Source organism: Rhinolophus ferrumequinum, chromosome 15 (genome assembly GCF_004115265.2).
Source record: "Rhinolophus ferrumequinum isolate MPI-CBG mRhiFer1 chromosome 15, mRhiFer1_v1.p, whole genome shotgun sequence".
Lineage (NCBI taxonomy): Eukaryota > Metazoa > Chordata > Mammalia > Chiroptera > Rhinolophidae > Rhinolophus > Rhinolophus ferrumequinum.
Genome location: NC_046298.1, coordinates 40,821,147 through 40,834,863, shown reverse-complemented (window position 1 = coordinate 40,834,863; position 13,717 = coordinate 40,821,147). Strand labels below are relative to the sequence as shown.

The 13,717-nt window shown below is 41.0% G+C and overlaps 2 protein-coding genes across 2 annotated transcripts in view; one reads left to right on the top strand and one right to left on the bottom strand.

The window, feature by feature from the left end:
* Positions 1-991, top strand: part of ZNF404 (zinc finger protein 404) — a 40,702-nt gene extending 39,711 nt beyond the window's left edge. Inside the window, exon 5 of the transcript XR_004425201.1 lies at positions 631-991. The gene's annotated coding sequence lies outside the window, so the exon portion shown is untranslated. The remainder of the gene's footprint in view (positions 1-630) is intronic.
* The window catches only part of ZNF283 (zinc finger protein 283), a 32,228-nt gene extending 20,225 nt beyond the window's left edge, over positions 1-12,003 (bottom strand). Inside the window, exons 1-5 of the mRNA XM_033129362.1 lie at positions 11,498-12,003; positions 10,812-10,938; positions 8,950-9,055; positions 4,864-4,951; positions 2,958-3,084 (exon numbers count right to left, since the gene is read on the bottom strand). Coding sequence (XP_032985253.1) covers positions 2,958-3,084; positions 4,864-4,951; positions 8,950-8,981 — 247 coding nt within the window. The 5' untranslated portion in view covers positions 8,982-9,055; positions 10,812-10,938; positions 11,498-12,003. The remainder of the gene's footprint in view (positions 1-2,957; positions 3,085-4,863; positions 4,952-8,949; positions 9,056-10,811; positions 10,939-11,497) is intronic.
* Positions 12,004-13,717: the final 1,714 nt, after the last annotated feature.

Genomic DNA, 13,717 nt, shown 5'->3' with positions numbered 1-13,717 from the left:
TGAAGAACACTGTACAAAACAACTGACCTCTAATCTTCAAAAGCAGCACGGAATGCAAGTCAAGGAGAGACATATGAGCTATTTCAGACTGAAAGAGACTAAACAATCCAAATTCCTAAAACAACAAAGCTGTATATTATCCTGTCCTTGCCTATCCTATCTGCTGACCTAATTTCTTAGTACATGTTCCTTTACTAACTCTGCCCTGGCCTTTTTACACTTCCTCCAACATAGTTCCTTTCCGACCACAGGTCCTTTGCACCTGCTGTTCACTGCAACTCACACTCCTCTCCAGATACTCATATAAATTGATCCCAGGCTTCATGTGTCTATTCGAGATAGCTTCCCCTGACCATCTTATCTGAATTAGCCCTATCAAGTCCCATTGTTTTCCATTCTCTTATGCTGTTTACATTTCCTGAACAACATGTTTCATTACAAGATATTATTTATCTATTGATTTATTTACTTATTTTATGTTTCTCCCTGACCACACAAACTGCATGAGAATGGGCAAGTTATTAATCTCGGCCATGACTGTATTGACAATGCCCAGTACAATGCCTGGCTGGGAGTAGGCACTCAAAATATTTGCAGAATTTATGAATGAATGCGTATATTTATTCACAGAGAGAGAAAAATGCAAAAGAGTGGGAAAGCAGCCTAATCCAACGTATAAGTCAATGGATGCACTGGAAACAAAAAAGAACACCTTCCTCACTGAAATGTGAGGGAAACATGAGAAGAAAACCAAGAAGAGTGGGAAATGAGATCACGATGAAGTTCGTAAGGTGGCCCAAAGTGAGACCTCAATTTCCTCCCAGGTGTCAGGCCTTCACTCCACAGGCCTTGGTCCCTCCTAGGGAGCTTTCCGAACAGCTGTTCCTCCTTCTCCTCCTCTGTGACCTGTGAGGTTGTTCCCTGCAGTGTTGGTTCCCTGTCGCCTTCAACTTCCTGGGTTCCAATTTCTCGGCCCTCCCCACACAACCATCCAGGGCTCCTCTCCTTGCTCCAGTGTCATCCCATCTGACTTAGAAATGAAGTGTCTGCTTGCAAAAAAAGAAATGCCAAATGGTGTAGACAATTTTTAAAATAATTGTAAGCTCAAAACATTTAGTTAATTTGCAATAAAGTAAAGGTAAAATAATACTGATAAAGACTTCAGAGAGGAGAAGGATGATGGGAATAAAGAGCATGATATCACCTAGGAAATAGATCGTGTTTTAGACTCATTCAGGTTTCATCTCGTTAAAGCAAATAGAGCACACTGGTTGAAAACACAGATTCTGGAGCCAGACTTCCTACGTTCAATGGGTGCCACCACCTCCCACCAGCTGTGTGATCTTGGGAAGTCACTTGAACTGTACGAGCCTCAAATAAAAATAGTAATAGTATCTACCTCATGAGGATGTCGTGAGAGTCAAATAAGTTCACGTATTTGCTCTGCTGAGAACAGTTCCTGGTTTTAGTAAGCACAGTGTTAACTGTTATTATTGTTACTGTCGTAATTTTGTGTCATTCGGGGCGGCCTGCAGGGTCTCCTGTCCCGCTCCCCACATAAGAACGCAGGATATGGCGAGGCCAAAAAGGATCACCTACGGAGCCATAGATAGGGGAGTCATACCACTATAGTCTCACTGGCGGCTGGGTTGGAGACACAGGAAACAGGAGCCACACTGTTCGCAACCCTCACTGCACTGCTTGCAGGCTCAGCCACCATCTTCTTGCTAGCCCCCCATTTTCTGCTAGCGTAACCACAGCAGTTATATTAGTGGCCAATGGCTCACTGGTTACAGCTGACGGCCAACTAGCCACAAAAGACGGCCATCCAATCACAGTTGATGGCCATCCAGTCACAGTTGATGGCCATTTACTACCTGAGCCAGCACCTTTCCACGTGAGGGCGAGAGCCTGGAAACTGCACTCCTGGCTCTGTCCCCACATTTTGCTAAGAGGAAAACAAGAAGTTTCATGAGACATTTTTAGGCTTTAGCTGAGATTGTAACTTCCAACTTCAAAGTTGTTGTAAGTAAAGAAATGCCTTTGCTTAGTCTGAAACGAGTTCTGTTCATTCAGTCCACCTCTATATAAAGGGAGAGGCTCTTTTGAAAGCCAGAGTATATCAGGACCCTGTTTCTATTAGGTTGGTGCAAAAGTAACTGCGGTTTTTGTTAACTATTTTTAACCTTTTAAATAGCAATTACTTTTGCACCAATCTAATAGCTATACTCCCTGCATGTGGGTCAGAAAAAACTAAGAGCGGTGCTTGTTTAATGTGCATACAAATCACCTGGGGATCCTGTGTAAATACCGATTCTATTCTGCTGGTCAGGGCTAGGGCCTGACAAGCTGCATTTCTAACAAGTCCCAGGAGAAGCTGATGTTAGGTATTTGTGTCATACTTAACAATAAAAAAGTTAAAACCCCACGTAAACCAAACCTTGGCTTCTAATCACTGAGAAAGCAATCCAGATTCTTCCCCCAAACCAAAAAAACTGGCTGCCATTGGGGCCCCGCCTGTCTCCCTCACTAATTCTCGATACTCTCTCCTTCACTAACTCAGCTCAGGCCTTCTAACGGTTCCTCCAACAACAGAACCACACTGTGAGTAGCAAGGACACAGATCATCTATAGAAATGTTGACGTTAAACAGAGTATGAAACCTGGTTTCTCTGACAATGCTTAAGAAATAAATACACCATAATACAAATCCAGCTCCTTGGTCATTAAAGAAGAGAGGACATTGCAGGAAGGGGCAGAGGAAGCTCACTGAGGGATGGGAAGATCAAAGTGCTAAATAAAGGAAGCCATTTCTAACCCAACAAATATCAAAACGTTCCTTTGAGAACAGGGAGAAGAAATTCACCTGGTTTCTTCAAAGGCAGCCCTGTAATTCCCAGTGGAGAAAGCTGATTGCAGAGAGGAGATTCTAAATGATTTCAGGCAGGTGACCTTACCCAGTGAGACCAAGTTACTATAGTTCTCCAACATCACATCCATGTACAAGGCCCTCTGAGCTGGGTCCAGGCACTCCCACTCCTCCTGAGAGAAGTCAATGGCCACATCCCTGAAAGTCACCGACCCCTAAAACCAAAAACCCACGCATTACTTGTGAAATTTAAAAACGTAAGAAAATATTTCCAAGATGTAAAAAGAAGGTTGTGAAGGATCAACTGCAAGAAGAGGAAAATGTAACAAGTAGGCTGGAAGCCTGTGATACACAGTAGTTTGGAAAACGACATTAGTATTACTAAAGCAGAATGTCTACATGTTCTAGAAGAATCCTGTTATAGCAGAAAGAACTTCCTGGATACTGTGAGATAACTCAGCAACCCAGACCTGTCTGGTAATATGTAAAATAGTCCCAGTTCCTCTTTTATTAAATAAAAATTGTGTGAGTGTGTGTGTGTGTGTGTGTGTGTGTAAAGGGGTGTTTATGGGTGTGTATACATATATGTGCCTGCCTCCTAAATTCTTTATAAATGTGAACTGCTACACCATCTTTTTTCCCTTTAAGGAATACGAAAAAAACCCATGAAAACATTTTCTTTCCAAATGCACTATAAAATCTCTATTTCAGAAAAATGATTTCCATTAAATTAAGGATTATCGTTAAAACGCAAGTAAATCATTCTGTTAAGTTACATCATAAGCATTTTTTCTTGTGATGAATATATAAAATGTTTTATTAGCTACAATTCAGTTCATCATTTGGATACACGACGTTAATAACTATTATATGTATACATATAGATTGAACAAAACTTCTGTCGATTTTCTTAATTCTCGGGCTCCGTTATCATCTAGTACTTAAAAATCTGGATCATCTACTTACTTGGTACCATCAACCACCCCTTGCTTCACACCTTTCTTGTTCCCAAGTTGGAGGATATTGATATAGGATACAAATGTCACCCAAGACCTACACATCCTGGTCAATGAAGAAATGGACGTTGACACTGGTGTTCATCAATTAGGGAATCCCTGGAAAGAACCACTCTCTCCCCACTCTAATCCTCAAAGCCTCACAAAGCATGCGATCGCACAGAAACTGAGGCTGAGACCAAGAAATCACAAAGTCCACCTTAATGCTCTGGAAAACTCCGGTCTGTGACGAAGTTCCAAGCTTTCCTGTGTGGTACAATGAGACCCTCATGCCTAACTCATCACACCACAATTTGTCCCGGGGTAAGAGATTCTGATCAGGGAAGTGGTGCTGTCCTAGAGGAACGAAGATGGAGGTGATAACAAAGGGCATGACCCAACATGGCCTGCCATGGATGTGTCACAGTGAAACACCAAAGGTCTTCCAAAGAATGCACAAATGAAACTGCTCTCTTGGATGGCCATCCAGATGTCTAAGGGCACAATACCTTGCCTGGCTTCTTTCCAAGCTGCCTGCCAATCAACGGAAAGCTGTTGTTTTCAAGATGTCTACAGTCTTTCATTCTCTTCTCTTTCCTCCTCCTTTTACATAAATCCTGTTTGTGCTTTGCTAGATGAAATCAATCTACTATTGGTTTTCCTTGCATACACATGAAAGTGTGCTGTCAGCTGTATTTCTTTGAGTTACTCTTTGACAGAAGTTCAATATTGCGCTCAAAAGACTCCATTTCTTCACTGCTCCTGATAGAAGACTGAGAACACAGGAGATGTTGAACAATGTGTTCAATGAATATAATCTGATTGGAAAAGGGACATAGGGAGGACACTGGGCGATCTGATACCATCCTTCACTGGCATACGGGATCTGAGAAGCAGGTTCAGGGGTGGGGTTCTGTTAGGTAGAAAGCTTTAGGATAATTAAGGAAAATATTCACATAAAAATCACTACATTTCAAGGAGAGAGAAACACCAACTTACATTAGTCATGGCTCTAGAATTGCAAGAATTAATTAACGCTCCATGGGGTTCCTCTACTGGTGAAGCACAAAGTCCAGAAAAGCCAGAGCTGGGGAAGGAAAAAGACGCTTTAGGCCAGGTGTGCTTAAGTGGTCCCATCCTGACTCAAGGTCATGAGCTTTGATCTCCAGTCCTGCTTCTCCACACTCCAGACACTGTTGGTGACCTCTAAACTCTCACCCCAAACCCCAGGTACTGCAGCAGGCTTCTGACAGTGCCCAAATCTGGGGATGCAGATTTGGGGCTGAGATTGGACTACTTAGTCCTGCCCAGATCAGATCCTCCTCCCTCCATTTCCACCTGTCAGGACTGAGTGGACCACATGGTCCAAGCTAGAACATTCTTCATAGGCTCAGGACTGGAGAAAGCTGATCAAGGCATACAGGCGAACAGGCTATAAAAGAATTGCTCAGGCAAATTGCCCGTGCCCAAAAATCTGATTTCTGAATGCATTCGGAACATCCGCACACTGGAACACTATGAAACTATGCGAGTTTGGGGAAAATAATCAAGATATATTGTCAACAGTAAAAACAGGTTACAGCATGTACAGCATGATTATATTTATAAATTATATGCATATATCAATATAGAAAGACTGACAATCAGACATCAATAGATGAAAATTTGTGGAAAGTTGTATAGCTATATGTAATGATGTTTATTTTGTATTGTGATCATAATCATAATTTTGTGTAGGTATTCTACATAATTGTTGTAACAATGGCCATGCATTACACTAACTATATGATTTCTACTTTTGTCCTACCTAGAAAACATGGCTGAAATTTCCCCCAAAATGTCATGGATATATTGATAAGGTTTTGATCCTGCTTCTTTTCATGTCTTCTGACAGATGGGTTTATTCTGTATCTGAACCTTTCTTCTTAGAATGATACCTTCCAGGTAATTACTGAATTACCTGAGCCTATTAGTCTTCATAACTAATATTAGTAGGATAAAAGCTATAGTATATAAAACTCACAGGATAAATTCCATTTGCCTCCGCAAAGTTGGTGATGACCTAACAGTACTGCCTACAATCACCTTCCTATGAGTTTCTAAACCAGGTCACCTGAATCGCCTGCTGGCCTTTGTTGCTGGCTGTCCTACACGTACTTGTTCCTATATATATTTTGTCTTGTCTTTTTTTATTCTCTCTCTCCCCCTTCTTCCACCTCCTCCCCCGCACTCAGGTTCAAGCTGTTGTTTCTCAGCCTAGTTGTGTAGGACACAGCTCCCTGGCCCAAGCTGGTATTATGAGCCTTGCGCTCCCCCTGGCTGAGGCAATCGGTGTCCAGCAATTGGGCAGCCACACTCAGCAGCTCACGGCAGCCCAGCTCCAGGGAGAGCTGTTGTTCACAATCTTCGCTGTAGGGGGCGCAGCTCACTGGCCCATGTGGGAATCTAACAGGCAACCTTGGCATTCAGAGCACGGCACTCCAACCACCTGGGCCACCCGTCTGGCCTCTTGTCTCCCTTGTCTTATAGGTAACAAATATGTCTTTTAGTCATTGTGTTACCTCCCAAGTGCTGCTACCTCAGGGTCTTACATTTGGGGTAAATTTTTACCCAAGATTCCACTTAGAGAAATGTCTCCTTAAGTAAGCTAGAAATACACAAGGTGAATACACAAGGACAGTCAACCAGAAATCATTTATGATAACCAAGAATTGAAAACTATATAATACTAGGCAAAAGGTTTAATAAATTATGGCCCACTCTACCCTCATTTGTTATGATACTGGATCACATTAACTGACGAAGAAAGACAGGCATAATCAATTTTTTAGTGAGACAGGCAGGATTTTTTTTAAAGGATATATAACGTGGGAAATGTATGTGAAATTAAAATAAAGGCTCTGGTGTCATAATTTTCAGGATGTGAATCTGAACTTGATAGTTACCAATTTCTCCACACCTTTGCTTCCTCATCCATAAAAGAGAGTTACAAATAGTGTCTATCACAGATTGGTGCACTCAAGATAAAGAAAATCCATATAAAAGACTGAATGGTTGCCTGACCACTGCACTGTACACCTGAAGCTAAAGCTAAATAACAACGATATAATTATTATAATATAATTTAATATATATAATTATATATAATATGTGTATATAATTATATATCATATATATATATGATGTGGAGTACAGCATAGGGAATAGAGTCAATGGAATTGTAAAAGCTACATAAGATGTCAGAGGAGGAGTAGATTGGGGGAGGGGGCTTATCACTTTGTGAGGGGTGTAAATGTCTGTTACATTGTTTTGTACACCTGAAACTAATGAAAGAAAAGTAAATATAAATGCTAAATTTGGTATTTGAAATTAAAAAAAAAGACTGAATGGTGTACAATATTTGCTGAAAATAAGCTTTAGCCATTATTAGTGAAGATGAAGAAAATTACTGTTATATCCCATTATAATAAAACAAAGTTAATGCCACTCTTTCCATTTATCTCATAATAAAATCTATGCTTCTCAGGCTTGCTTTCTTATAACGCTAACTAAAGTTTCACAGCCCAGCCCTGTGAAACCCTATTCTTCCTAAATAACAAGATGAGCAAAACAGGTCCTTAAAAAGATATAAAGGAGGGGCAGACGGATGGCTCAGTAGGTTAGAGCGCAAGCTCTGAACAACAGGGTTGCCGGTTCGATTCCCACATGGGCCAGTGAGCTGCGCCCTCCACAACTAGATTGAAGACAATAAGCTGCCACTGAGCTTCCGGAGAGGCAGCTGGATGGCTGAGTTGGTTAGAGCGCGGAATCTCAACAACAAGGTTGCTGGTTAATTCCTGCCTGGGATGGTGGGCTGCACCCCCTGCAACTAAAGGTTGAAAACGGCTACTGGACTTGGAGCTGAGCTGCGCCCTCCACAACTAGACTGAAGTACAACGACTTGACTGGGAGCTAATGGGCCCTGGAAAAACACACTGTTCCCCAACATTCCCCAATAAAACTTTAAAAAAAAAAGACATAAAGGAAAATATTCCCTCCCCCCAGAAGCTACAAGTGAAGAGACAAAATTAGGCACCATAAAATTGGCTCAGAAAAGACAACCAGAATCAGTGTCCAGCTGAGAACACTAACCAGAGGCTCAATCTTGTGAGGCTCAGTCTTGTTTCATGCAGACTGGTGGCTTATTTGAATATTTATAACCAATAATGTTCTTATCCTACTTTCTAGTATTAATATCTATTCTTGAATATATTATTTGTAAAATAGATTTTCGTAAGACAGCTGTTTATTAGAAATTACTGCTATTTTCTGTGGAAATAACCTTTGAAATAGGCTAATTCTGAAAGTCTGTCTTTATTACCCTGGTAATCAATTTTTAAATGTCATTTCTATATTCCTAAAAGTTGTAAATACTTGAGGTTTTCACATAAGAAAGGAATCACTGGCATGTCCCTCTTCTTTCTACATACTCAAGATTAAAATAAAACCCAAGCCTAGATTGGATTTCACTTTCAAACTAAAAGCTAGAGAGTTTTCAACTAAATTATATTACCAATTACTGTGATTTTTTTTTTCAAATTCAATCTTTTATGAAAATAGTATGATTTTATGTTATGAAAACCATCAAGAGCAGGAACTCAAAGAAATGAATTTTAAATTTACTAAGGATATTCCCCAAATATGTATTTTAGGGTAAAGAAATAAGCGTGATGAATGTAATTGGGGAAGTATAAAAGTCTGGGATGCTGGAAATTCCTGAAGGAAAGACCAACTACTGTGATTTTATTCTGCAGAAACAAAAATCAGACACATAGGCTCACAGGAAAAAAAATTGAATAAAAATACACCAAAATATTAAGAACGATTAGGAGGATATAATTTTCATTTCCTTCTCTGTATGCTTCCTGGATTGCTGAATTTTTTTTTTTGCAACAAACTTGTATTAATTCCATTATCAAAACTATAAAGATACTTCCAAATGTAAAAAAATTGAGTGATAGGGAAGGGGTATATTGAAGTCATTAAGAAAACTAAACAAACAGCCCAACACTGAAAATCAGTGGGCCCGAAACAAATCACACCTACCAGCTCTTGAACATCCTGTGGCTGTTGCTCATCACTACAATAAGTCACGTTCACTGTCAAGATCCTCCCGTGAATGAACACGAATTATGTAAGTCAGCTTTAAAGTCTGAGAAAGGAAATACATGCACGTAAACAGTAACATCACAAAAACATACATATTTGGTACAGAGTGGATGCTCGACAAGTGTGACTCCACCTCTTCACTGAATGGCCAATTAAAACAACATTTTGAGTAGAACATACTCAACATATTTGAATAGTCAATAATATTGCAACAACTATGCGTAGTGCGGGGGGGCGGCGTCCTAGACTAATTGGGGGATCACTGCATAAATTATATAAATGTCTAACCACTATGCTGTACACCTGAAACTAATATAATACTGAATGCCAACTGTAACTCAAAAAAATAATAATAATTAAAAAAAAAAAACATTTTGGATATAATCCTTGAAAAAAGTCTTTCAAAACCCTGTCTTTTCAAATGGGATTCATATAGAGCTCGTAGTATTCTTGAGTACTTTTGTGCAGACCTCTAACTACTGTTTAGTATTACATCATTTACATTTTTCCTTCTTTTGATTCTTGATGAACACTAATTTTTACTAGGTACATATTATTCCACCACAAGATATACTGCAATTCACTTAACTGTTTAAATCACTGGACACTAATTTTGTACAAGTTCTGTCCCAGCTCTTGTATCTTTATCCCAAACCAATGGAGCTGTATCTTTTGGGGGTCATGTACACTTGACAATCTCATGAAATTATAGACATTTTGCCCACTTTAAAAAATGAATTTACAAATAGTTACCAAACTGTCTCAATTTCAAGTGGGTCTGTGGTCCCTTGGAAGCTCATAAATGGAATAAGATGACCTCAGGTTAAGATTTTCTGTACTAAGCCATTTGAGCATCTGGTCACTTTTTTAAACTTGCAAGCACCCATCACAATCACCTTCATATTTCTCTTCATATGTCAATCTAGAAAAAGTTGATGGAGAAAGATCCAGAATCACCACATAACAGCAACTCTTACTATTCACCAAGCCGGTATCATGGGGCAGGTACTGTTCTAAGGAGCTTTACACCTATTAACTCATCTCACATCATTACAACCCCACAAAGATAGGTATTATTTTGTCCCGATTTTTTGGACTTGGCACTGAGAGCCAGCCATTTGTCTAAGCTCACACAGCTGGGAACAGACAGAGCCAGAATATGAATCCAGATGCTCTAGATCCAGAGCCTTACTTTTAAACACAACACAGTCCTGCCTCTCACAACCCACACAAAGTTGTACCTGAAATATCGAATGTTTAGCAATGTTACTGATTTCTACCTAAAGATTATCCACCAGTCTCTGCCGTTGTTGGTGCAAACTGCAAAGCCCTATCAAAAGCTCAATCACATTCCTGCCCCAAAAAGCCTCTCAACATTGAAATGTAATAACTGAAACTATCTATCCCCTCCTACTTTGCCTTGCTTTAAAAATCATGACTGTGGAGAAGATACAGTTTGTACACCACACTACCTAAATACTAATCTCCCCAAGTGATCATGGTCTAAAAGAAAGTTCTAACATTAATCTCCAGGAGGTGTATTTCTACACCACCAGAATGCCTAGAAAGGGAGAATGCAGTGAAGGACCTGCAAAATTTGCCACGTGAACAGATGGCAATTAAATGAGGAAAAGGACAATGGGGGGGGTGGCCCCTGGGAAGAGGGATGCATCAGCATGGTGGGTCATTCACCAGAAGGAAGACCCCAGGATAGCCGAGACCTTTCAGGCCAAGGAAGCAAATATTCTCATGATCTAAAAACAAAGGTAATTGTATGAATAAAAAAGCAACAAACTCACCTGAACCTCGATTTATAAATATGTAAAAATTCTTTCCTCCTCGGGGTCCTTCTTAGAAACCCGACATCAGTGGGGGGAAAGGGGAATCATGAGACGCCAGCATTTCTTGGAGCACAAGCGGACTTAACTAGAAAAGAAAAAACAGAACCAAAATAACCTCTAGGGCCACACCTGCCTTCAACCACCCACAACCAAATAGAATTCAAATGGAGGCTGGGATCTATCTCTGAGTTGACAGTAATTCTTGGGAACAGATGCCCGGGTGCAGTGACTCTGAAACATGAGGTTGGCTCCCAAGGAGCAGAGGTGCCCCTTCTAGGAATCCTACCTCTGGGACCTCATCACGTCTTCCCAGGAGCCTGTCACAAGGACACTTTCAGATGTAAAATTCTCATCCCTAGACCTGTGCCTTCTTTCTTGAAACGTTCGTCCTAGGGCTTAGTACAGGACTTCTTTTCTTGTGGTCATTTCACTTTGGCAGGCCCTAAGAATCTGGAGAGAACTTAGAGCACACGCCAAAGCAAACCACACGTACAAAGAGAGCCACGCACGTCATCACCGAGACACATGCCAGCCCTGACTCGCCGCCTGTCACACACCATTCTCGGCTGCTCGCGGACACAGGACACGCCCCATCCGCGACCCGGGCCACCCCACCTCAAGCGCCTCCCCGTGACACCCCTCACCGCCGGTTCCAATCCCGCTCCGGTAAAGTCGACTGAGCTCTGCCGCCCTTACCCGGTGGTGACTACTTCCTGCGACGCGGACAACTCACCGCGCAGCGCCCAAGAACCTAGAAGACACCGGAAAAGGACTCAGAGCCCGTGGCCAGTTTGGGCCCAGAGGCTTATGGGAAATGAGAGACGGAAAATCCTAGGCGGCTGGGAGCCTCGCCGTTTCAAGTGCTCCCCGCAGGCAAACTCGCCCAGCGCTGAAAAGCTCTGTACGTGAAGACTTCTGGGAAATGTAGTCCACAGCAGGCAAATCCCCGGAAACTGGGACCTTCGGAATGTACCAGCATGCAACTCGGCCCCGCTTATGAAAGACGCATTACCTAAGCCTATCTGGGCTTTGCTGGAGGTAGTAGCTCCCGGCTTCGGCGACCGCGTAGCTTTTCACGTATCTTTGGTGTGGCCGAGGGTGAATTAAAAGGTTCTCAGCAAAGGAAGAGGAACGCATTCTGGAGTACAGAGCTGGCAAAGATGGAAATGAGGGTTGACCAGGGACTTAGGCGGGGGGCGGGGGGGAAGGGGTTGAGGGGGGAGGAAGGGGGAGGGACGGGGAACATTCCAACTAAAGAACGTGGGAATGACCCTGGGCGGGGCCACGAGCTTACCTGGGTACAAGAGACTGGGAAAGGGTCTGGTAGTTGAACAGATGAGTGTGTCTTGCTCTGGGTGAGTTTGTGAGTCCTATCTGGTGTCTGGGACCCTGTGTGGAGTTGTTTATACTTATCGGATACTTTCTGCCAGTGTGAATCCTTGTTTCCTTAAGCGGCAAGGAGAGTATATGTGTTGGAGATTATATGTGTTAAGACATTATATGCCACTGTTGGAAAGCAACTGTAAGTGGTCATGAATGGATATTGTGACCATGGGGACTTGTGTGAAGTTCTCTATAGGACAGAGACGTGAGGTGGTCTGTGACATTGTGTGTTTCTGTTAATGTCAGTAACTGAAAATGATAATACCTGTGAGGTTTTTTTGATAGGCTTTTCTTTTGTGTGCATATGATGGTGATTATGAAAGTGGATCACTGTCCAGCTGGAATTGAAAAACAGTGTAGTGTTAGCCTAGCTTAGTGTTTGTTTGATTATCTGAATACTAACCACTATATGAGCCTGGGAAATTGAGACTGTGTTATGATAGTGACAGTCCAGTTTCATTACCTATAAAATAGTGTTATTACACCTTGGAGCATCAAATTTAAGATGCAGAAAAAGATTTGCAACTTAACTGCCAAAGACTGTAATATTTTAGATATTTTATAATGAATCAAAGATGTTTAATGGGAAAGAATGCAAATCAGCATTACTTTTAAAAATAAATCAAAGTAACATCCAGCCTGAAGTAGGCTTCCACTCTTCTGTGATGTTAAGGGGACTTGTACAGATAACTTTGAAAGCCCTATATGAAGGAAATAACTTCCCACTTGCAGAGGTAGGTAGATTAGAGCAGAGCCCAAAATCAGGAAATCAGATGTCGTAGGTTGTAGGTCAGACAAGGCAAGGAACCTGTTTGATATTACATAATTAGTCCATCAGAAAACGACTTGTCTTATTTCCAAAAGTGATAATTGCATTTCATATATTCTAAACAAATCAGGCTTCCATTTCCTAAGCAGGGCCTGATTTCTCTGTTGCAGTTGGCAATTTTGAACTTAAATATCTGTAGTTTCTTCTGACATTTCTGACCAACTTTTTCCCCCAATCTGAAATGATAGATAAAAATAGTTGAACAGTAAATGGATGCAATTTTAGGGAAGAAGATTAAAATACATTTTTTTATTACAATTTCAGAAGAAAGTCCTAACTGTTCATGAAAAAAAGACGGGATTTTTTTTCTGACCTTTTGTTTGTTTGTTTCTCTCTTTTGTTTCACCCTGACTGGCTTAATCACAGCTAAAAATCATTAAAACACTTTCTGTGTCATAAAACTCAATGGCATTGCTTTCACTATATCATTACAGTAACAAATAAATCTGGAAATGAAACATCCCCATCAAAAGTGGGATAGTACACAGCAGTGAAAATTACTGAATTACAGAGATGAGCATAGAGTCAGAAATATACAGTATGATTCCATTCATAAAATTTTGAAATGAGGCAAAAATGATATTCTGTGTATAAGTAGTACATAATGAAAAACAAGATAAAATTCAGGAATGTGGTAACTTCAGGAAGGAGG